The sequence below is a fragment of the Mobula hypostoma genome, chromosome 18, assembly GCF_963921235.1.
Source record: "Mobula hypostoma chromosome 18, sMobHyp1.1, whole genome shotgun sequence".
Classification (NCBI taxonomy): Eukaryota; Metazoa; Chordata; class Chondrichthyes; order Myliobatiformes; family Myliobatidae; genus Mobula; species Mobula hypostoma.
The window spans coordinates 64,171,051-64,195,233 of record NC_086114.1 but is presented as its reverse complement, the minus strand read 5'-3'; the positions used below and the strand labels follow the sequence as shown (position 1 = coordinate 64,195,233).

The following is a 24,183-nucleotide window of genomic DNA, read 5'->3' as shown; positions in this document are numbered from 1 at the left end:
TGTGATTAACACCCCCCGCGGTCGGCCGGTCTGCAAGAATTTTGCCAATATTAAACCGGTCCGTGGTGCAAAAAAGGTTGGGGACCCCTGGAGTAAGGGAAATTACACTGGAATGAGGGAGGAGTTGGTCAGGGTAAATTGGAAGGAGCTGCTGGCAGGGATGTCAGCAGAGCGGCAATGGTGTCTGTTTCTGGGAAAAATGAGGAAGGTGCAGGACATGTGTATTCCAAAAATGAAGAAATACTCAAATGGTAAAATAGTAAAACCATGGCTGACAAGGGAAGTCGAAGCTATTGTAAAAGCAAAAGAAAGGGCATACAACGAAGCAAAAATTAGTGGGAAGATAGAGGATTGGGAAGTTTTTAAAAATCTGCAGAGCAACTAAAAACAAATCATTAGGAGGTAAACGATGAAATATGAAAGCAAGCTAGGAAATAATATCAAAGTGGATAGTAGAAGTTTCTTCAGGTATGTTAAAAATAAAAGAGAGATGAGAGTGGAGATAAGACCGCTAGAAAATGAGGCAGGAGAAATAATAACTGGGAACAAGGAGATGGCTGATGAACTAAATGAGTATTTTGCATCAGTCTTCACTGTGGAAGACACTAGCAGTGTGCCTGATGTTGTAGTGTATGAAGGAGGAGAAATGAGTGTAGTTACTGTTACAAGAGAGAAGGTGCTCAGAAAACTGAAAAACCTAAAGGTACATAAGTCACCCTGACCAGAGGAACTGCACCCTAGGGTTCTGAAAGAGGTAGCGTTAGAGTTTGTGGTGTCATTAGAAATGATCTTTCAAAAATCATTGGACTCTGGCATGGTGACAGAGGACTGGAAAATTGCAAATGTTACCCGACTCTAAGAAAGGAGGAAGGCAGCAGAAGAAATTATAGACCAGTTAGCCTGACCTCAGTGGTTGGGAAGATGTTGGAGTCAATTGTTAAGGATGAGGTGATGGAGTACTTGGTGACACAGGACAAGATAGTACAAAGTCAACACGGTTTCCTTCAGGGAAAATCCTGCCTGATGAACCTGTTGGAATTCTTTGAGGAAATTACAAGTAGGATAGAAAAAGGAGATGCAGTGGATGTTGTATATTTGGACTTTGAGAAGGCCTTTGACAAGGTGCCACACGTGCGGCTGCTTACCAAGTTAAGAGCCCGTGGTATTACAGGCAAGTTACTAACATGGTTAGAACATTGGCTGATTGGTAGGAGGCAGCAAGTGGGAATAAAAGAATCCCTTTCTGGTTGGCTGCCAGTGACTAGTGGTGTTCTACAGGGGTTGGTCTTAGGACCGCTTCTTTTTATGCTGTACATAAATGATTTAGATGATGGAAAGATGGCTTTGTTGCCAAGTTTGCAAATGATACAAAGATTGGTGGAGGGGCAGATAGTGTTGAGGAAACGGGTAGGATGCAGAAGGACTTAGATTAGGAGAATAGGCAAGAAAGTGGCAAATGAAATACAATGTTGGAAAATGCATGGTCATGCACTTTGATAGCAGAAATAAATGTACAGACTATTTTCTAAACGGGGGGAAAATCCAGGAATCTGAGATGCAGACGGACTTAGGAGTCCTTGTGCAGAACACCCTGAAGGTTAACTTGCAGGTTGAGTCAGTGGTGAGGAAGGCAAATGCCCTGTCAGCATTCATTCCAAAGAGGTCTGGAATACAAGAGCAAGGATGTGATGCTGAGGCACTGGTGAGGCCTCACCTTGAGTATTGTGAACAGTTTTGGGTCCTTCATCTTAGAAAAGATGTGCTGGCATTGGAGAGGGTCCAGAGGAGGTTCACAAGGATGATTCCAGGAATGAAGGGGTTAGCATACAAGGAGCGTTTGATGGCTGTGGGTCTGTACTGACTGGAATTCAGAAGAATGAGGGGGGATCTCATTGAAACCTTTCGGATGTTGAAAGGCCTAGACAGAATAGATGTGGAAAGGAAGTTTCCTATGGTGGGAGAGTGTAGGACAAGAAGGCACAGCCTCAGGATAGAGGGGCATCCTTTCAAAACAGAGATGCAGAGAAATTTCTTTAGCCAAAGGGTGGTGAATTTGTGGAATTTGTTGCCACATGCAGCTGTGGAGGCCAGGTCGTTGGGTGTATTTAAGGCAGAGATTGATAGGTTCTCAATTGGACATGGCATCAAAGGTTACGGGGAGAAGGCCGGGAACTGGGGTTGAGGAGGAGAAAAAAAAGGATCAGCCATGATTGAATGGTGGGGCAGACTCAATGGGCCAAATGGCCTAATTCTGCTCCTATGTCTTATGGTCTTATGAAGGTCAGGAAGCATTTCCTCAATCAAAGGGGCTCGGAAGTGCTAAGCAATTCTCCTCTGAAGAGTTGCAAATGAGAGAATCAACTCTCTGTCTCCAACCTGAGTATCCTGGTTTTATCAGATAGAGGGGAATGTGAGGCAATGCATGAGACAACTGGGGAACTCCGCAACCTCTGTGGAGAGAGATGGACAGTCGACATTCCGGGCGCAGATCCTTCAATGTTGACTGTCCGTCTCCCTCCACAGACGCTGCCTGACTGAGTTTCTCCAGCATTTCCTGTGTTGCTTCCGGTTCAGGCAGGTGCAGAATCTGTGTCGCTGTGCATCTGAGTGGAATACTGTCCCTGATCTATTTCTGATGAAGAAATCTAGAAGTCAAAGTATACAAATGGAAATATGGAAATACTGTATAGTGATAGAAATATTTAAATAAAATGGAAGTATAGAATATAGAAATAGAGAAACACGGTAATATAGACAGACGGGCACCTTCCAATCTCCATCCAGTAAGCAGGAGTCACCTGCCACTCATTTCCAACACATCACCTGCAGCCTATTTAAACCCAGCTTTCATCCACAGCCCTTTTTTCATTCATTGAACCAGACAATATAGATATACAGATAGAGGAATAGAAAAATAGTGAAATATAGATCGTAAGTATAGACTAGAAATATAGGAATGGAAATATAGATGTGAAGGATGGGAAGTGCATTTGTGTTTCCTGTGTAAAACTGTTGAAAGACACTGAGCTCAATGCCTGGAGGCCCAGCTGTCTGCCTCTGTTTATTGACCGAGTTGGTTACGTCACAGGCCGGTTCACCACGGAGAGTGATATCTGGAGTTACGGTATACTGCTGTGGGAGACCTTCACACTGGGCTCAACCCCCTATCCAACAATGACGAATCAGCAAACCCGTGAGGAGGTGGAACAAGGTGAGAGTTCACACAACGATAGAACGATGTTATGAATGTTACAAGACTCTCGGATTTTACATAATTAACATTGTGTCTCCACCTGTTCCCTAAAAAATGACAGCATGGAATATGGGAGATTTACTCTGTATTTGACCTGTGCTTTCCAATGGCTGGCAGTGTGTTATGGGATGGTGTGGAGGGAGCTTCACTCTGTGTCTGAATCCGGGAGTGTCTGATGGGATGGTGTGGATGGAACTTTACTCTGTGTCAGACCCCAGGAGTGTGTGATGGGAGTTTCACTCTGTGTCTGACCCTGGGAATGTGTGATGGGACAATGTGGAACGAACTTCACTCTTGTCTGATCCCAGGAGTGTGTGATGGGAGCTTCACTCTGTGTCTGACTCTGGGAATGTGTAATGGGACAGTGTGGAACGAGCTTCACTCTTGTCTGATCCCAGGAGTGTGTGATGGGAGCTTCACTCTGTGTCTGACTCTGGGAATGTGTGATGGGACAGTGTGGAACGAGCTTCACTCTTGTCTGATCCCAGGAGTGTGTGATGGGAGCTTCATTCTGTGTCTGACCTTGGGAGTATGTGATGGGACAGTGTGGAACGAGCTTCACTCTTGTCTGATCCCAGGAGTGTGTGATGGGAGCTTCACTCTGTGTCTGACCTTGGGAGTATGTGATGGGCAGGTGTAGAGGGAGCTTCACTCAGAGTCTGACCCTGGGAGTGTGTGATGGGACAGTGTAGAGGGAGCTTCACTCAGAGTCTGACCCTGGGAGTGTGTGATGGGACAGTGTAGAGGGAGCTTCACTCAGAGTCTGACCCTGGGAGTGTGTGATGGGACAGTGTAGAGGGAGCTTCACTCAGAGTCTGACCTGTGCTATTCCTGCCCTGGGACTGAATGATACCAGCAGTGGGAGTGTTTTATTCTAAAGCCGAAGCTTTAGCCGGTGGCCACTGCTGGGCTCTGACTCCGGCTACAGGCAGGACTGTACCGAAGTCCCTGGGCCTCCAGCAGCCTGCTGGCCTGTGTCTCGGGAACAGTGAGGAAGGGAGCTCTGGCCGTGGTTCAAAATCTCCTGTAGCTGATGGCCACTTTGGGCTGACACAGTACGGTAGCAGTTAGTCTAACACCCTACAACAGCATCTGTAAGACTGAGGCACAGTGGCCGCTGAAAGGAGTTCGTACGTTCTCCCCGTGACCGCGTAGGTTTCCTCCAGGTGCTCTAGCTTCTTCCCACAGTCCCAAGACAGACTAGTTGGGTGCGCTGCGTTGGCGCTGGAAGCACGGCGACACTTGCGGGCTGCCCCCAGCACATCTAAGCACTCTGGTGGTGGATGATGCAAACAGTGCATTTTACTGTATCTTTTTCGATGTACACCTGACAAGTAAATATCTTGGTCTTTCTTTCCTTGCCGTGCTTCTTGCCCCAGGCTACCGCATGGACTCTCCAGACTCCTGCCCAGAAGAGATTTACAACATAATGACCCGCTGCTGGGAGTACGATCCGAAGAGACGGCCGAGTTTCAGCACCATCCACCAACAACTTGTAAACATCAGGAAGAAGTGGAAGTGAATCTGGAAGTTCTGCTTTCTGCAGTCAGCTGTTTCCCGAGTGTGTGTGTGGGTGTGCACTGTGCACAGGGACCAGCAGACTGGACAGTAACATTCCAATGCTTAACGTCTTGGGGAAGCTCTTGTCGGCAGTCCTGATGAAGGATCTCAGTCTGAAACATCAACACTTTATTCCTCTCCATAGCTGCCGGCTGACCTGCTGAGCTCCGCCAGCATTTTCCGTGTTGCTGATTTGGATTTCCTGCAGAATCTCTTGTGTATGTCTTGCTAGTGATGCACATGTAAAGTAATTGCAATTTTTTTTTCCTGTGTAATGTTGTGAGAGGGTAATACTTCCTCTCTCGGTCAGTCAGTGTCCCGAGCCGCACATTCACAATGTGAAGCTGTCTTTGCGCTAAGCCAGCAGTTGGGTTCAACCTTGGCTTTGGCAGACAAGCAACACTACCCTTGTGTCTCTCTTCCTCCTCTGACTGCCAGCAGGAAGCGGTGTGGGTTTGCCTGTACCTATCGCTGCCCTACCATTCCCTAACGAGGGGTCCAACCCCTTCCCGGGCAGTGTGGCAACAGAGGGCGAGGCAACTGCAAACAGCCTGCGAGGTGATTATTCAGGATGATAGGTTGGTGGCTGCTGATCTTTGGTTCAAGTTCAAGTTTAATTCCCATTCAACTATGCACATGAATACAGCCAAAAGAAACAGTGTTCCTCTGGGCCAAGGTGCAAAGCACAGAACCAACAGCACACAGCACATGTAATTATCATAGTAGAAAACACACAATTACAAAAAAAGAATAGCCCACAACCCCAAGTGTCATGGCCTGTAGATTGCTGGTGCACGGATGTTGTCCTGGGGCCATGTTTCTGCAAGAGCATCCCACAGCAGTCCCTGATATCATGCAAGTGCAGCCGCAGATGAATGCAATCTAGCTTGTCTTTCACCAAGTGAACACTGGAGGGCAGCATGACAGGAGGGCCAATCCCCAACCCAGTGTGGAATCCAGCCCTGGCAATGAAAGGGTGTCACACCACCCTTTCATTGCCAGTGAAGAACTGGGTCATTCCACTGGATGAGGCTTCACCCCAGTCTCGTGATCCTAACTCCCTTAGGTTGGAGGGTGCAGGGAATAGTCTCTTTCAGTCACTTCACCCAGAGCAATGCTCCCTGTAAGGTCTGCGTGCACACACATCTTTTGCTACTAGCGCACAAAGGAATTTAAACTCCACACAAAAGATCTTCACCCTTGACCTTGTTGGCATATTTCACGATCGTACACGATCACACTTCCTTTTCTGGTTTCTGATGCAGATGGTGTTGATATCGTGAAGTTTGTGATGATTTTCGAACTGGCTTATTTATACTGTTTTAATTGAAGAAATTATTGATTCACTGTGTTGAATTCCACAGAAGCAAGTGAAGTGCAATAGAACTGCTCGTTCATTTAAAGCGGAATGTTTTGTGAGAGTACAGGTGAACAAGAGCGAAAACAATCAAACCCAGAGGAGATCAAAGTTCCTATTGACAGTTATTTTATTTCCTTTAAGTAATGAACAACACACTGGACTTGGTAGTTTATTGTCCTTAGAGTAGCTTCAGGTTTATGTCCACTTAAAAATTCAGTGCGCACATGTTGTTGTCACTGGGCAAAAAGTTGCACAACACAAGGTGTTTGTGCACACTGGTCATTACAAATTAGAGGGAACGTTGACCCAGGGTGCAGACTTCAATCCTCTCCTCCTCATCCCCATCTCACTCCTTATCTAATGACTCACCTTTACTCACTGACGTTTAGAAGAATATGTGGGGGGGGATCTCATTGAAACCTCCCAAATGTTGAAAGGCCTAGACAGAGTGGATGTGTAGAGGGTGTTTCCTATAGTGGGGGAGTCTGGGACCAGAAGGTACAGCCCTCAGATCAGAGATGAATTTCTTTCACCAGAGTGTGGAGAATCTGCGGAATTCATTGTCATTGTGAAGCCCGAGTCATTAGCATATTTAAAGTGGAGGTTAATAGGTTCTTGCTTAGGGTGTCAAAGGTTACAGGGAGAAGGCAGGAGAATGGGGTTGAGAGGGATAGTAAATCAGCCATGACAGAATGGTGGAGCAGACTCAATGGGCCAAATGGCCTCATTGTGTCTGATAGTCTTATCCATGGGGCCACTGCCTGCCTGGTTCACGTTGGATGTGTGAGGTGGTTCAGTAATTGGGCTGGTATTACAAGTCCAGGACCACTTGAATCACATCACCGCTGCTGAGGAAAATTTAAATTCATTTAAATAACATCTAAGTGAAAAGACAGTATTAATTTCCATGATCTTCAGGGGACACTTTTTTTCAGGGGGAAGGAAATCCACCATTTTACCCAGTTTGATCTAGTCTAGGCCTCTGAAGCGGAGGGCAAGCTGTTGATACACAAGCCAGGGCTGTACGAAGCGGAGGGCAAGCTGTTGATACACAAGCCAGGGCTGTACGACGCGGAGGGCAAGCTGTTGATACACAAGCCAGGGCTGTACGATGCGGAGGGCAAGCTGTTGATACACAAGCCAGGGCTGTACGATGCGGAGGGCAAGCTGTTGCCCATGCAGCAGGCTCCTCCTCTCCACACTGCTGGGGCTCCAGCTCTGGGTTTTTCCTCGGGGTTTACTCCTGAAGCCTTCCCCATGAGTGGGTACAGCCACAAGGCAGTGGAGGTTTGAGATCAGAGTTTTCTGTTTGCTAGATGAGCTGCCAACCACAGCTGACGAGCCTCATTTGCCCAGAGTGACTGGTTTTAAGGTGACTGTAACCCACCTTTGTCCATTCTCCTGTCAGCAGGAACGGTTCCCCTAGGCTTGGTAACTGAGCCACATGTGAAGTCCAGGAGCTGGACTTGGTTGTCAGAGGCTATTGGAAACACTTGTCATAGGGAGCATTTAATAGGCAGTGGGCATCCCCACTAACCTCCCCCCACCCCCCCGGAACGATCAGACTGATGCCAGAGCCAGTAACACAGCTCTGTGGGTCTACTCCCTGTTCACGTGCTGACATTTCCAGCATCATCCAGCTCCTGGGAGGGTTGCTTGTGGCATAGTACAGAGGCTATCAGTGTCTGCACCAGATACAATGTCAGATTAAGCTAAATCTCTTCTGTGTGCTCATGACCAATTACTCTCCAGTTTCTGCATATTCCTCCTCCTCCTCAAGCCTGTCAGCCCTACTGGGGCACAGGCTGCCGACGGCAGCTCACCAGAGTCGTCTGGCCTGGCCAGTCTTTCAAAGTGTAGCCCATGGAGGAGCATTCCTCTCTCCGGGATGAGGTCACCAGAGCTTCGCTTTGCGTTTCTAAAGCAGTGTTTATTTAGCGAATGAGTTTACCCAATCCTCCTCCTCTCGCAGCCTGAGTTTCTGCATATACCTGTCCCTACCTAGAGCCTCTCACTATCGAGCCAGCAAGGAGAACTCAAGATCCCAGGAGGTTGAAATGTGGACCATTGTCGCCCCACACTTCCAGCGCCAGATAGCATGCTCACAACTGACTAACCCTAACCCTGCTTGACTTTGGGAGGAACCCAGAGGAAACCTACCCTGCTACAGGGAGAATGGCCAAACTCCCTCAGGGCAGTGGCGGAAATTGAACCTGGGTCACTGCGCCAGCCTCTGTTACCACACAGTTTAACGTTGAGCCAACGTAGCTGGAGCATGGTGGAGCCCTCAAAAATTTCCACAGTCGGGCAATTAATTTTGGGGACATTTGCCAAACAATTCCAACCCAATTGTGTAAAATTCCCGTGTGCACTAGCCTGTTGAATTGTGGTCTCAGATCAAATGATCTACTGTTTCAATACTCCGTTCTGCAGAGATACCCAAAGCTTCTGGCCTGATCTGACCACCAGTAGCACCCCCATTCTCTCGTCCAGTCCAAGGAATGGAGCCTTCGTATTTGTACTTGACTTTTTCTTTGAATGTATTGACTTTGAAATCTAGAAAAGTGATGTCTTCCAATTGTTTGGTAAAATTACACCAAGAAGGTCTGATAATGTCAGCAACAAATTAATGGGAACATTAACTGAAATTTGAAGAAACTACATGCAGAGCCAAAACATTTGCTCCTTGTGTACCCCGTGCCCCTGTGTAAGGAAACTGCAGCCAGCTGCTTGATAATAAAGCTTAAAATGGTGTGTTTTAAACGTCAGACTCGGGTGTTAAAATGGTTCTGTGGAGTGTGTGGCGAGATAAACACAACTGTGACCTTACTAAATCGGGTTTAACATCACTGGCATATGTCATGAAATGTGTTGATTTGCAGCAGTACAATGCAACACAATAAATTTTTAAAATTTCAATATGAAATATATCTAAAAAAAAATAAAGTAAGTGCAAAAAGAGATAGTAAAACAAAATAGCGCGATAGTGTTCATGGTCCATTCTGAAATCTGATGGTGGAGGGGAAGAAGCTGTTCCAGAAACATTGTTTTAGATTAGATTAGATTCAACTCTATCGTCATTGTGCCAAGTACAGATACAAAGCCAATGAAATGCAGTTAGCATCTAACCAGAAATGCAAAGAATAGTGTTATTTACAAAATAACTGTGAATAAAAAAAGTGCTACAGCACACAAATATAAAAGTACTGAGACAGTACAATATGGGTGCAATACTGCTTAGCGCTGTGATGGGAGGTTCAGCAGGGTCACAGCCTCAGGGAAGAAGCTCTTCCTGTGCCTGCTGGTGTGGGAGCAGAGGCTCCTGTAGCACCTACCGGATGGGAGGAGAGTAAAAAGTCCATAGTTAGGGTGAGATGCATCCCTGATAATGCTTTTCGCCCTGCCCAGGCAGCGTTTATGGTAGATGTTCTCAATGGTGGGCAACTGGGTGCCGATAATCTGTTGGGCAATTTTCACCACCGGCTGGAGTGCTTTGCGGTCCGATACAGGACAATTGCCATACCACACTGAGATGCAGTTGGTGAGTATGCTCTCAATGGTACAGCGGTAAAAGTCCATCAGTAACCTGGGACAAAGGTGAGCTTTCGCCTTTTTGATCAGGATGGAGGAGTTCAGGGACCAGGTGAGATCCTCGGAAATGTGGATACCAAGGAATTTGAAGCTTGATACATGCTCCACTACAGCTCCATTGATGTAGATGGGGACGTGAGTGTGGCTCCTAGCATGCCTGAAGTCCACAATAATCTCCTTGGTCTTCTGGGTGTTAAGAGCCAGATTGTTGTTCGCACACCACACGGCCAGGTGCTGGACCTCGTCCCTGTAGGCCGTCTCGTCATCCCCTCCGATCAGACCAACCACCGTGGTGTCGTCTGTGAACTTGATTATGGAGTTAGAACCATGTACAGGAACGCAGTCATAGGTGAAGTGGGAGTACAGAAGAGGGCTCAGCACACAGCCTTGAGGCACGCCGGTGTTCAGGGTGAGAGTGGAGGAGGAGAGGTTGTCTAACTTAACTGATTGGGGTCTGTTAGTCAGAAAGTCCAAGGTCCAATTGCAGAGGGATGAGCTGATACCAAGCTGGCGAAGTTTGGCGATCAGCTCTGAGGGGATCACAGTATTGAGTGCTGAACTAAAGTCAATGAACAGCATTCTGATGTAAGAGTTGGGGCTGTCCAGGTGGGTCAGGGCAGAGTGAAGTGCCGTGGAGATGGCGTCCTCTGTTGACCTGTTGGTGCGATAGGCAAACAGTGTGTGTCTTCAGGCTCCTGTACCTCCACCTTGATGGTAGCAATGAGAAGAGGGCATGTTCTGGGTGATGGGGTCCCTAATGATGGACACCACCTCCTTAAGGCATTGGTCCTTGAGGGTGTTGCTGGTGCCCGTGATGGAGCTGGCTGAGTTTACAGTCTTTGCTGACATCCCAAGTACTGATGCCAGAACTACTCAGGTGCTGAGTGGTTTCTTCATTCAGACTGAACACACTGGGGGAAAAAGTCCTCTGACCTGAGATGTTGTCTCTCCATTCATTTATCTATGTATCGCTCCCCACCCCCGCAGTCCCCAGTCCCCCTCCTCCCCACTCCCTGGGCTTGACCCCAGGTCGCTGGCACTGTAGACCATCATGCTATCGTACCGCTCCTTCCTGTATAGATGCTGCCTGACCTGCTGAGTTCCTCCGGCTTTTTGTGTACGTTACCCTGGATTTCCAGCTTCTGCAGAATCTCTTGTGTTGTTATTTACCGAAGCCGGGTTTCCACACTGGAACAGTTTGTGTGGCTACCAAGTGGTTTCGGATTTATCGTAATGCTGAAATGCCAGGATTGAATTTAAGGTGGAGTGGGAAGCAAGAACAGTAGTATTTCCCCCCACCAAACAATCTCTCTGAGATTTGTCCTATAATTGGAACTGGTTTATTATCGTCCCACGAATCGAGATACAGTGAAAAGCGTGTCTTGCTTACTGTTCGAACAGACCATATCGTTACTCAGTGCTTTGCGACTGTACAAAGTGGTGTCTGCCTGTCGTATCCGACGACAACAGTGAAACCTGTGCGGGAGAGGTTTTTTCAAAAATTATAGAGCTATTGTAAGGGATCCCTCCTTCCCTCCCCCTCGATGTTCCCTCCCTGTAAGGGAATTACGGGCCAGCTGGTGGTGTAGGGGTATCAGTACTGGACTTCTAGGTAGACGGTCGTGAGTTCAAACCCAGCCGGGTCCCAACCTGGGCAGCAGCAGTATCTGTACCTGCGCTGAAGAAAGGCCTGGCAATCTACTTCTGTATCTTTGCTATGAAAACCTCGTGGACCCTTTGGTCCACGGGATCACGAAGAGTTGGACTTGACTTAACGACTGAACAACAAACTGGGATGGTTCCACTCTCTCGATCTCGGAAGTCTGGGTCTAACGGTCCGAGTAGTCATCACCACTGGGGTCTTCCTGGGTGGCCAGTGGGTGGCCGTGACTTCCTGTGTGCCTCGTCGTGCCCTTTGCCCTCCGCGGCGGGTTGTCGTACCACCTTCCTGGCCGCTCAGTTCACCGGAGCTGAGTTCAAATGCGAGGACAGGCATGTCACTGCCCCACCAGGGTGTGAAGCCGCTGGCGACTCTCACCTGGTTTAGCCCACCTGTGGAAGCGGTGTACCGGGGTGTGGCCGCTGTCCCACAGGAGAAAGCTGAGTGTCCAGTGGGGACCAAAGGTGAGAGATTTGTCCCAGAATGGACACCCCATGGTAGTACAAAGTATAACAATAACAATGCAAAATAAAGTGTTACAGCTACTGAGAAAGAGTGCAGTGTAGGCGGACCATAGGCACTAAATCATAATTAGATTAGATTATGAGAACACTCAGTCCTCTTTTATTGTCATTGAGAAATGCATACATGCATTAAGAAATGATACAATGTTTCTAGATAGATAGATAGACATACTTTATTGATCCCGAGGGAAATTGGGTTTCGTTACAGTTGCACCAACCAAGAATTGAGCACAAACATAGCAATACAAAACCATAAACAATCAAATAATAATATGTAAATTATGCCAGATGGAAATAAGTCCAGGACCAGCCTATTGGCCCAGGGTGTCTGACCCTCCAAGGGAGGAGTTGTAAAGTTTTATGGCCACAGGCAGGAATGACTTCCTGTAACGGTAACATGGTTGAAGTCACCCGAGACTTCTCCGGAGTGATATCACAGAAAACAGGACAAACCAAAGACTAACACTGACAGAACCACATAATTATAACATATAGTTACAGCAGTGCAAAGCAATACCATAATTTGATAAAGAACAGACCATGGGCACGGTAAATAAAGTCTCAAAGTCCCGAGTCGATCGACTCCCGAGTCCCCGATAGCAGGCGGCAAAAGGAGAAACTCCCTGCCATAAACCTCCAGGCACCGTCAACTTGCCGGTACCTTGGAAGCAGCCGACCACAGCCGACACTGAGTCCATCCGTCCGAAGACTTCGAGCTTCCGACCAGCCTCTCCGATACAGCCTCCCGAGCGCCTTTGACCTCTCCCCGGCTGCCGAAACAAGCAAAGCCAAGGATTTCAGGGCCTTCATCTCCAGAGATTCCGGTTACCACACAGTAGCAGCGGCAGTGAAGCAGGCATTTCAGAAGTCTCCAGATGTTCCTCTGTGCTCTCATGTCTGTCTCCATCAAATCAGAATTGTTCACGGTCCCCTACTTGACAGATAACAGATATCATCACCGAAGTGGCCGCGCGCGCTGCCGTCGCGCCGCCATCTTCTCCCCCTCCCGGGAGATAATGAGGCAGATTGTGAGGTCATGAGTCCATCTTATTGCACCGGGTAATATCGCTTTGTGCCAATTCGACACAATTGCCGGAGCAATGGGAAGCAAAATAGCGTGGAGACCCTGAGGGGGTTGGGATGAACGGACATCTATAGTCTGCAACCTGAGATCTGACCACCACCTGCCTTTTGTGGGCAAGTACATTCTGAATGCAGGCAGCCAAGTTTTCCTGCGTCCCATGACTCCCGACTTTCTGAATGAGGCTACTGTGGAGAACCGTGTCAATTGCCTTACTAAATCTAAATGCAGCACATCCACTACTCCTCCCTCATCGATGAGTTTTGTCACTTCCTCAGTCAATCAGGCTCATGAGGCATGATCTGCCCCTCCCAAAGCCATACTGACCATCCCTAATCAGTAGAAGTACAATATTATCTACCAACAACCATAAACAAAAACTGGCAAGAAAAAAAGACATTCTGTGCACATAAGTTGTAAAGAGTCCTTGAAAGTGAATCTTTCGCTTGTGGCAACACACACAAAATGCTGGTGAACGCAGCAGGCCAGGCAGCATCTATGGAAAAGAGTATACAGTTGATGTTTCAAGCTAACACCCTTCATTAGGACATAATGAGTCAGTCAACACACATCAAAGTTGCTGGTGAACGCAGCAGGCCAGGCAGCATCTATAGGAAGAGGTACAGTCGACGTTTCAGGCCGAGACCCTTCGTCAGGACTAACGGAAAGAAGGGAATCAGCTTATGGAATCAGTTCAGAGTATTAGTGAGTGGCAGATTCAGCTATTTCTAGCATTTCCTGTTTTGTCGATAAGTAAACCCCTTAAGCTAGCTTCATTCTGCACTCCGGAGACAAAAAGCAAAAAACCTCGCACTCCTGTGCAACTCCTGTTCTGCATGTTTGTGGGTGCCATCTTTCAGGTGAGATATTAAATAGAGAGTTCTCACCCCACTTCAGGGAGGTGCAAAAGGCATCTGGCATAATTTCGATGAAAAGGCAGGCGATTTAATTCTGTGCTGAAGGAATGTCAGGCAGCATCGTTGGAGGGGATGAAACAGTGACGAGACGCCCGGGTACCTGCATTTGATAGCTCTTTCCGCTAGGTGGCGGTAGAGACGCAGTGAGCGGTCTGGACCTCCCCGCCGTTAGGTGGCGGTAGAGACGCAGTGAGCCGTCTGGACCTCCCCGCCGTTAGGTGGCGGTAGAGACGCAGTGAGCGGTCTGGACCTCCCCGCCGTTAGGTGGCGGTAGAGACGCAGTGAGCCGTCTGGACCTCCCCGCCGTTAGGTGGCGGTAGAGACGCAGTGAGCGGTCTGGACCTCCCCGCCGTTAGGTGGCGGTAGAGACGCAGTGAGCCGTCTGGACCTCCCCGCCGCCAGGGGCGCGGTGCTGCCGATGGCGGGGCGTGTTCAGGAGGGAGGAGGTGTTGTGGATCCCGCCCACTGTCCGAACCTCTCTCTACTCCGGTCCTAACAAAGGCAGCGGGAACCAGCTGTTGCGACGGGGAGGAGGAGGCGGTGCTGGGGTGGGTCTCCCGGCTCATCAGCTGTGCGGGGGTCGGGGATGGAGCTGCGGCACCGAGAGGCCTAGACCAGGGTGGCCGCCGCCGCCGCCGAGTGCGGGGCTCCCGGGGCGCTCCGACATGAAGCTGAAGAAGCAGGTGACGCTGTGCGGCGGCGCCATTTTCTGCGTGGCCGTCTTCTCGCTTTACCTGATGCTGGACCGGGTACAACATGAGCCGGGCCGGAGGCACAGCGGCGTCAGCTTCCCACGGGTAAGGACAATGCAGCGGGCACGCTGTCACTTGCAGCCTCAGGCACCCGGCGTCACCAGCATCCCGTATCCCCGGGCACCCAGAGGTACCCACTTCCCCAGCAACCAATGTACCCGGGCACCCAAAGGTACCCACTTCCCCAGCAACCAATGACCCTGGGTACCCAGAGGTACCCACATCCCCAGCAACCAATGTACCCGGGCACCCAGAGGTACCCACATCCCCAGCAACCAATGACCCCGGGCACCCAAAGGTACCCACATCCTCAGCAACTCATATCCCCAGGCACCCAGAAGTACCTACATCCCCAGCATCCCGTATCCCCGGGCACCCAGAGGTACCCACATCCCCAGCAACCAATGTCCCTGGGCACCCAGAGGTACCCACATTTCCAGCATCCAATGACCCTGGGCACCCAGAGGTACCCACATCCCCAGCATCCCGTATCCCCAGGCACCCAGAGGTACCCACATCCCCAGCATCCCGTATCCCCGGGCACCCAGAGGTACCCACATCCCCAGCAACCAATGTCCCTGGGCACCCAGAGGTACCCACATTTCCAGCATCCAATGACCCTGGGCACCCAGAGGTACCCACATCCCCAGCATCCCGTATCCCCAGGCACCCAGAGATACCCACATCCCCAGCATCCCGTATCCCCGGGCACCCAAAGGTACCCACATCCCCAGCAACCAATGTCCCTGGGCACCCAGAGGTACCCACATTTCCAGCATCCAATGACCCTGGGCACCCAGAGGTACCCACATCCCCAGCATCCCGTATCCCCAGGCACCCAGAGGTACCCACATCCCCAGCATCCCGTATCCCTGGGCACCCAGAGGTACCCACATCCCCAGCATCCCGTATCCCCGGGCAGCCAGAGGTATCCACATCCCCAGCAACCAATGACCCCGGGCACCCAAAGGTACCCACATCCCCAGCAACCAATATCCCCGAGCACCCAAAGGTACCCAGATCCCCAGCAACTCTTATCCCCGGGAACCCGGCGTCACCCCACATCCCCAGCATCCCGTATTCCCGGGCACCCAGAGGTACCCAGATCCCCAGCAACCAATGTCCCCGGGCACCCGGCGTTACCCCACAACCCCAACAACCAGTGTCCCCGGGCACCCAGTATCACCAGTATCCTGTCATCCAAGTTCCCAGCATCAGCCTATACGTCTGGTACCCAGTACCACCCGAGCACTCTGACTCTCGCCACCCTCCAACGTCAGATGCCTTCTGTGACCTGGCACCGAGTATATAGGACCCTGGCATGTAGTTTTGCACCCCATTGTCAGCCTGAGCCCAACACTGTCTGCCATACTTCCATTCAGTGCTTTCACTGAGAAGCAAGCCTCTACAATCTGTTTATTAAACAGCAAGTAGTGCACAGTAACGATTATGCAATGAGTGATCTGAAAGCAGATCCTTTTGCCCTTTTCAAGAGAGAATTGGATAATGGCTGTGGAGTAAGGTGAATAATTGGAGAACCTTCAAATTAAAGAGCAGGATCGGCTTGATGTTGTTCTAGAATGTTCTATGGGTGAATTAATGAAAAAAATTAATGCATTTTCAGAAATTAATGCTAGTTTTTTTTTGCGTGTTGTCCATTTGTATCTACAATGAGAATAAGTTGTGTGAGTTGCTCATCTGAGAATAAAAGACAACCTTCCTTGTAAGGTCGGTATTAGGGATGTCTGCTGACAGTTAACGCACGTATCTATCTGGAGCAGTATGGTAGCGAAACAGCATAATGCTCTTACAATGCCAGTGACGTGTTCAATTCCACCGCTGTCTATAAGGAGTTTGTACGTTCTCCCCATGACCATGTGGGTTTCCTCCCACATTCCAAAGGTTAATTAGTCGGTGGGGGCTTCTTAGGCCAGAAGGACCTGTTGCTGTGTTGTATCTCGAACTCTTAAGTCTATCTGTAACCTGTTTTGCAAATGAAGCAGTCAGTACCTAGTAGGAAGAACTGGACGATTTGGACATGGTCTAATTTAGGGCAAGTAACATTCGTGCCACAAAATGGCCTTCAGCAACAACCAACCCTTGACATTGTGAGGCTACTGAAGGGTCTCACACTATAATGCCGTAATGAAAGGCACAGAGATGGTGGCGGGGGGTGTCACCATTGTCTGGAAACATTAGCTACAAGACAGTCACAACAGAGGCTGTCTTGGTCTTGTAGCCAGGACTTCATCTGCAAGTCATCCACACAATCCCAACAACACTCAAAGCACAGCACAATCCATATCAAAGCAACCATTTTGATTGGCCCTAAACATTACATCTCCCCTGTGCCACTGATGTGTCTACTAAATGCTTAGGAGTTACCCACCTAGGCTACTCAGGCAGCACCTCACAAACTCATGAAATGGCAAGAACAGACACTCAGGCCATTTTATTAGGTCCAGGGGTAGAGCCCAGTGTGGTCTTCAGCTGCTGTAGCTGTAGTCCACCCACTTCAAGAATTGGTGCAACACACATCAAAGTTGCTGGTGAACGCAGCAGGCCAGGCAGCATCTGTAGGAAGAGGTGCAGTCGACGTTTCAGGCGACCCTTCGTCAGGACAATTCTTCGTCAAGAATTGGTGTGTGTTCAGAGATGCTCTTTGGCACATCACGTTTGTAACGCATGGTTATTTGAGTTACTGTCAGCTTGAACCAGTCTGCATTCTCCTCTGACCTCTCATTAGCAAGACATTTTCACCCACAGAATTGCTGCTCTCTGGATTTTTTTTTTTCCTTTTTCGCACCATTGTCTCTAAACTCTAGAGACTATTCTGTGTGAAATTCCCAAGGGATCAACAGTTTCTGAGATACTCAAACAACCTTGTATGGCACCAACAATCATTCCAAGGTCAAAGTCACTTGGATCGCATTTCTTCCCCATTCTGATGTTTAGTCTTGTCTGTATGCTTTAATGCATTGAGGTGCTGCCACGTGATTGGCTGATTGGATATTTGCACTAATGAGAAGGTTTACATGTGTACCTAATAAAGTGGCCACTGAGTGTAGGAACAACACCAGCAGTAGTTACCCCTGTGCTTTGTACCCTATCTTAACTTGGAAATAAATCTCCATTTTTCTATCGTGTGCCTTGTATCAATTTTGGAATTCTCCCACAATCCGAAGACTTACCGGTTCATAGGTTAATTGGTCATTGTAAATTGTCCAGTGATTAAGCGAGGGTTAAATCAGGGGTTGCTGGGTGGTCATTGTAAATTGTCCAGTGATTAGGCGAGGATTAAATCAGGGGTTGCTGGGTGGTCATTGTAAATTGTCCAGTGATTAGGCGAGGGTTAAATCAGAGATTGCTGGGTGGTCATTGTAAATTGTCCTGTGATTAGGCTCGGATTACATCAGGGGTTGCTGGGTGGTCATTGTAAATTGTCCAGTGATTAGGCGAGGGTTAAATCAGGGGTTGCTGGGTGGTCATTGTAAATTGTCCTGTGATTAGGCGAGGGTTAAATCAGGGGTTGCTGGGTGGTCATTGTAAATTGTCCAGTGATTAGGCGAGGGTTAAATCAGAGGTTGCTGGGTGGTCATTGTAAATTGTCCAGTGATTAGGCGAGGGTTAAATCAGAGGTTGCTGGGTGGTCATTGTAAATTGTCCAGTGATTAGGCGAGGGTTAAATCAGGGGTTGCTGGGTGGTCATTGTAAATTGTCCAGTGATTAGACGAGGGTTAAATCAGAGGTTGCTGGGTGGTCATTGTAAATTGTCCAGTGATTAGACGAGGGTTAAATCAGAGGTTGCTGGGTGGTACGGCTCGAAGGACCAGGTGAGCCTGTTCTGTGCTGCATCTCCAAGTAAATAATGAATGACTGCATAGTTTTGCCAGGAGCGGGTTATCATGCTACTGGTGAATGGCAGCTTCCTGAAAATGCATCAACAAAAATTAAACCAGAGATCAGAAGCAACTCATATCAATGTTCTAGTAAGAGTTCAAGTAAGTGAGCACAATGCTTCTAAATTAGTGGTAAAAGAAATTAATTTTCCTGTAAGGTTATTTTTCCTTTTATCCTTTTTTCATTAAATAAATTATTTGTAATAGGGTGCATTTGATTTTCCTGTTCAAAATAAATTTATTATCGAAGTACAAACATGTCACCACATACAACCGTGAGATTCATTTTCTTGCAGTCGTACTCTTCTGTTATGGATTTATTGAGTAATCGTAACAGGATCAATAAAAGACCGCACCAACTTGAGCATTCAACCAGCATGCAAAAGACACACTGTACAAATACAAAAAGAAAGAAATAATAAGTAAATTAGCAATAAACATTGAGAACATGAAATGAAGAGAGTCCTTGAAAGGAAGTCCATTGGTTGTGGGAACATAATGATGGGGCAAGTGAATTTGAGTGAAATTATCCCCTTTGGTTCAAGAGCCTGATAGTTGAGGGGTAATTACTGTTCCTGAACCTGGTAGTCTGGGTCCTGAGGTCCCTGATGATGGATGCTGCTTTCATGCGACAGTGTTTCATGTAAATATGCTCAGTGGTGGCGAGGGCTTTACCAGTGATGGACTGGGCCAAATCCACCACTTTTGGTAAGATTTTCCTATATTTCTTCTTCTAAGTGACTTGGTCACAGAGGTAGGGGTTTGGCTCTGTTTAAGCGTCACAGCTATTTTGCTTGAGTGTCATCTTGTTTCTCATTTATTTTTCTCTATCAGTTGTTACATTTATTTATTTTTGTATGATTCAAGTTCAAGCACAGTTTATTGTCATTCAACTGTACACACGTATGTCACTAAATGAAACAACGTTCCTCCGGACCAAGGTGCACATCATAGTACATAAAACTCTCATACACAATAAATAAAGTAATATTACCACAAATAAATCAATAATTAATGTGAATTTATGACGCAAGTTTAAAAAGTAAACAGTATAACACTACTGGCACTTCATATGTGATGAGAGCCAGGTGGTGGCGGGGAGTTCAGTAGTCTTTCTGCCTGGGGGAAGAAGCTGTTTCTCATCCTAACAAGTCTTCACCTAATTTAATTGTTAATTAAATTGTTAAATAAAGTCAAAGGGCTAGTGTCTGCAAATTGACAAATCTGCCAGAAGCAAGAAACAGCCTGTCCTGTGGTTAGGGGACTGTGTGTGCGTGTGTGGGACGAATGAGGTTTGTTCTGCTGTTGCTTTGTCACTTGGTTTGTTCGGTGTCACCCTGCTGAACATTATAGGCACACTATGTTGGCACTAGAAAGCGTGGCAACACCTGCACGTCCTTGGGTGTGTTGGTTGTTAATACAAAATGACAATTTCTCTGTTTTAATGGACATGTGATAAATAAATGAGAATCGGATCTAAAATCTGAATTTGAAGTGCTAGGCAGGGACATTGATTACTTAACTTTTGAGTTCTTTTACCAATTTTCTCTCTGAGTGATACTTAATTGCAAAGCCCAAGGATTGAACCCATTTTCCACATTATGTAGAGCATTGTTCCATGTACCTGTAAGGAAACAAAAGTAATATGATTATTAACAAATCAATGGATCTGCCTCCTGTTACAGATAATCTTTAAATGTTCTGTGTTTCCTTGATCCATGATCCATTTATAAATGTATTCTTGTCAAATATGTTATTTACAAAGTGTCTAATATCGATTGCACTATAATGGTGGATGATTAGTCTCTGCTTTCTGACTATCACTTTCTCCCAGGGAGTTTTTATCCAAGCCTGCCCCTGACTAAGGTATAATTTCACTGGCGTCTCTCCCACACCTGGTTTAAATGACCATGAGCTTGAGCTGACTGAAGGGGGGAGGGTGCTTCCAGAGGTTGTTGCCTTTTTAAAAGAAATATTGATGTTAGTTATTCTGCACCAGTTCAGAGTAAGGATTGAATCAAGACCTTTGTAACCCGTATAATTAAGCTGTATTCAACCCTGAGCATTTGATTGCCCTTGTGTTCTATGTTGTGAATTTATTGTGTAAACGTCATCTTCTGCAGCGGTCTCTTTCACAATTAATTAAACTCAGAAGGAGTGTAATGCAGAACCACAAAAATTCTGCTTCTAAAATGGCAAATGTATTGCCTTGTAAAAGTATTCGGGCCCTAACCCTTTGTTCACATAAATAAATATTACATTTAACTGAGAATTTATATTTGTGAATCACATGCTTCTTTGGAGCTAAAAAAAAACACATGGAAAAATTGCCTCTCTCAGCTGTTATAGCCAGTAGACTTTCTGAAGTCTCTATTAGCTTTGCATAATGTGATGGAGCAACATTTGCCCATTCCTTCTTGCAAAATTGCTCACGCTGTACTAGATTAGTTGGAGAATGGAGGTGGACAGCAATTTTGAGGTCTTGCCAGAGATGTTCGATCAGGTTAAGGTCAGGATTGTGACTGGGCCACTCAAGGACATCAATTTTCTTAATTTGAAGCCAGTCCATGGTTGCTCTGGCATTGTGCTTCCTCCCCAGTTTAAGTTTTCTGGCAGAGGCTGGTAGCAGGTTTTTATACAGGATCTCTATATATTTAGCAGTATTCATCTTCCCATCAATCCTGGCCAGAATTCCATTCTCTGCTGCTGAAAGGCATCTCCATAGCATGATGCTTCCTCCACCGGACTTTACAGAAGAATGGTGTTACCTGCCTAATGCACACTGTTGGATTTACACTACATGTACCGCTTACTGTTGAGGCCAAAATGTTCTACTTTAGTCTCATTCTACCACAAGATCTTTTCCCCACATCTTTACAGTATCTTCTAAGTGGTTCTTGCAAGTCTTTATGGCAAGGATTGCTTTTTTAATTAGCTGGGGTTTTTATTCTTATGAATTTATTGAAAACAGGTGATCTTCCAATTTCCTACATCAACAAATTGGGTAAGTTGGTAAGGTAATCTACAGTATTGCACCGGAGGAAAGTTAGTGGAGTAATTACAAAGCGGATGAATACTTTTTCATCCTCTAAATTTTGTTTTTTTAATTTTTGGTAAACTGTTGACAGGTTTTGGAAGTTTTCTTTTGATTTGACATGATGCACAATGTTTTGTAGATTAGCTCAAAAAAATCCTACTTCAATATGTTTAAAATTTAGAAAATGAGCCAGTAAAATGTGAAAATAGTTGTGGAGGCTGAGTAATTTTTCAAAGGCACTGTACTTGCTGAATTAATGGTTCTCCTACCTCATGAACTGCCCAGTGATTGAACTGTTTTTGGAGAAGAACACTACAGGACTAATATTCATTTCTGATAAATGATGTGCTACTTCATTTCATCTATCTACCTATCTATTCTATGCAGAGATGCAGCACAGTAGCGGACCCTTCGAGCCCAACAAGCCCACGCTGTCCAATTACACCCATGTGGCCAATTATCACACTAAACAGTAGTTCTTCGCAATGTGGGAGGAAACGAGAGCAGCTGGAGGAAAGTCACACAGTCATGGGGAAAATGTACAAAGAATGGCAGGAATTGAACTCTGTTCATGCTGCTGTAATAGCGTTACACCAACTGTCCCCAACCACCGGGCGACAAAGCATGTACTACTGGGCCACGAGGAAACGATACGAGTCAGCTGCACCTTTCCTCATTCCCTGTCACGCACTGTTGAACTTGAACAGACGGTTGCCAACTGTCCCGTATTTGCCGGGACATCCCTTATATTGGGCTAAATTGGTTTGTCCCATACGGGACCGCCCTTATCCCGTATTTCCCCCACTAAGGTAGAGCATTCCTACGAAACCTTTTATGCCGAAACGGTGTAAAGCAAAGAAGCAATTACCATTAATTTATATGGGAAAAGTTGTTAAGAGTTCCCAGACCCAAAAAGTAACCTACCAAATAACACATAAAACCTAAAATAACACTAACATATAGTAAAAGCAGGAATGATATGATAAATACACAGCCTACATAAAGAAAAAATAATGTATGTACAGTATTGTCGGGAAGATTAAGCTAAAACTGATTTGTGGAAAAAAATTGGCACGTACACGCATGCACACACAGGTACCCGCACAAGGCTTCATGGTCATGGTAGTCTTTCCTGGGGTAAACACAAGTGTCCCGGGATTTGACTGCTACTTTTGTCCATTATTTGGGAGTGATAAAGTTGGCAGCCCTAACTGTAAAAGACATGTTGAGGTGAGTTTCACCCTACTTGAACAACGCCCCCCCCCAAACCCCCCCCCCCCCGGTCGGCTGGTCCACAAGAATATTGTCAATATTAAACCGGTCCGCGGTGCAAAAAAGTTTGGGGACCCCTGCTACTCTACTAACTGCTACTCTACCATGCTGAATTCACAAGACAATGATCAGTATCGACTTCTTCGGATTTCTCTTGCAAAGGAGTGGAGATTTAATGGTATCAAACAAAAATATGAGAGCCCTATACTGTGAGAGCTGCAAGGTCCTATTTTCCTTAGCAGACCAGACAATAATTAAGACCACAATATATAGAAGCAGAACGTTTTCCATTTTGGCCCATCAATTCTGCTCCACTATTCTATCACAGCTGATTTATTATCCCTCTCAACCCTGTTATCCTGTCTTCTCCTTGTAAACTTTGACTCCCTGACTAATCAAGAACCTATCAACCTCTGCTTTATATATACCCACGGCCTCCACAGCCTTCTGTAGCAATGGATTCTACAGATTCACCATCCTCTGGTTCTGGGCTCACTAACTATAGGAAATGTTCTTTCCATATCCACTCTATCTAAGCCTTTGAATATTCCATAGGTTTCAATGAGATTTCCTTCCCCCCCCCCACCCCCATTCTTCTAAACTGCAGTGAGTACAAGCCCAGAACTATCAAATGTTCCTCATATATTAACTTAGTCATTCCCGGGATCATTCTCGTGAACCACCTATGGACCCTCTCCTTAAGGATGGGTTAATGGAAGGAAGTTTGATAAATTTTATTTCTCTCAATATCTAGTGCAGGGGTTCCCAACCCTTTTTATGCTGTGGACCTCTGCCATTATCTGAGGGGTCTGTGGATCCCAGGTTGGCAACCCCCGATCTAGTGGGTCTCTGAAAGGGTGGTGGAAGGAGAAAACCTGATCACGTTTACAAAGTGTGCAGTTGACATCACAGAATCCAGGCCTTTTGGTCCATGAAGTCAGAACTAGCCACTAATCACCCATTTACACTAATTTCATTTTTAATTCTCATATTCCCAAGAGCCTACCCCCGCCCCCCCCACCACAATTCCCTGATTCAACCATTCACTAGGGGAAATTTACAGTGTCCAAGTTAACCTACTAGTTCACACGTCTTTGAGATTTCCTCTTGCAGAACTAGATCAACCAGTCATTGGACCAAGAACAAGATTCTGCAGATGCTGGAAATCCAGAGTAACATATACAAAATACTGGAGGAATTCAGCAGGGCAGGCAGCATTTACGGATCTATGGAGGGAAATAAACAGTCGACGTTTTGGGAAATAGAAGGGGTGGGGG

The 24,183-nt window shown here is 46.8% G+C and overlaps 2 protein-coding genes across 4 annotated transcripts in view; both read left to right on the top strand.

Moving 5' to 3' along the window:
* Positions 1-8,992, top strand: part of fes (FES proto-oncogene, tyrosine kinase) — a 108,204-nt gene extending 99,212 nt beyond the window's left edge. For all 3 annotated transcript variants that reach the window (XM_063071035.1, XM_063071034.1, XM_063071033.1), the window contains 2 exons: positions 3,089-3,211; positions 4,633-8,992. In XM_063071035.1, the coding sequence (XP_062927105.1) occupies positions 3,089-3,211; positions 4,633-4,775 (266 nt within the window). In that variant the 3' untranslated portion in view covers positions 4,776-8,992. The remainder of the gene's footprint in view (positions 1-3,088; positions 3,212-4,632) is intronic.
* A 5,409-nt stretch (positions 8,993-14,401) lies between these two features.
* Positions 14,402-24,183, top strand: part of man2a2 (mannosidase, alpha, class 2A, member 2) — a 70,977-nt gene continuing 61,195 nt past the window's right edge. The window contains exon 1 of the mRNA XM_063071032.1: positions 14,402-14,743. Coding sequence (XP_062927102.1) covers positions 14,612-14,743 — 132 coding nt within the window. The 5' untranslated portion in view covers positions 14,402-14,611. The remainder of the gene's footprint in view (positions 14,744-24,183) is intronic.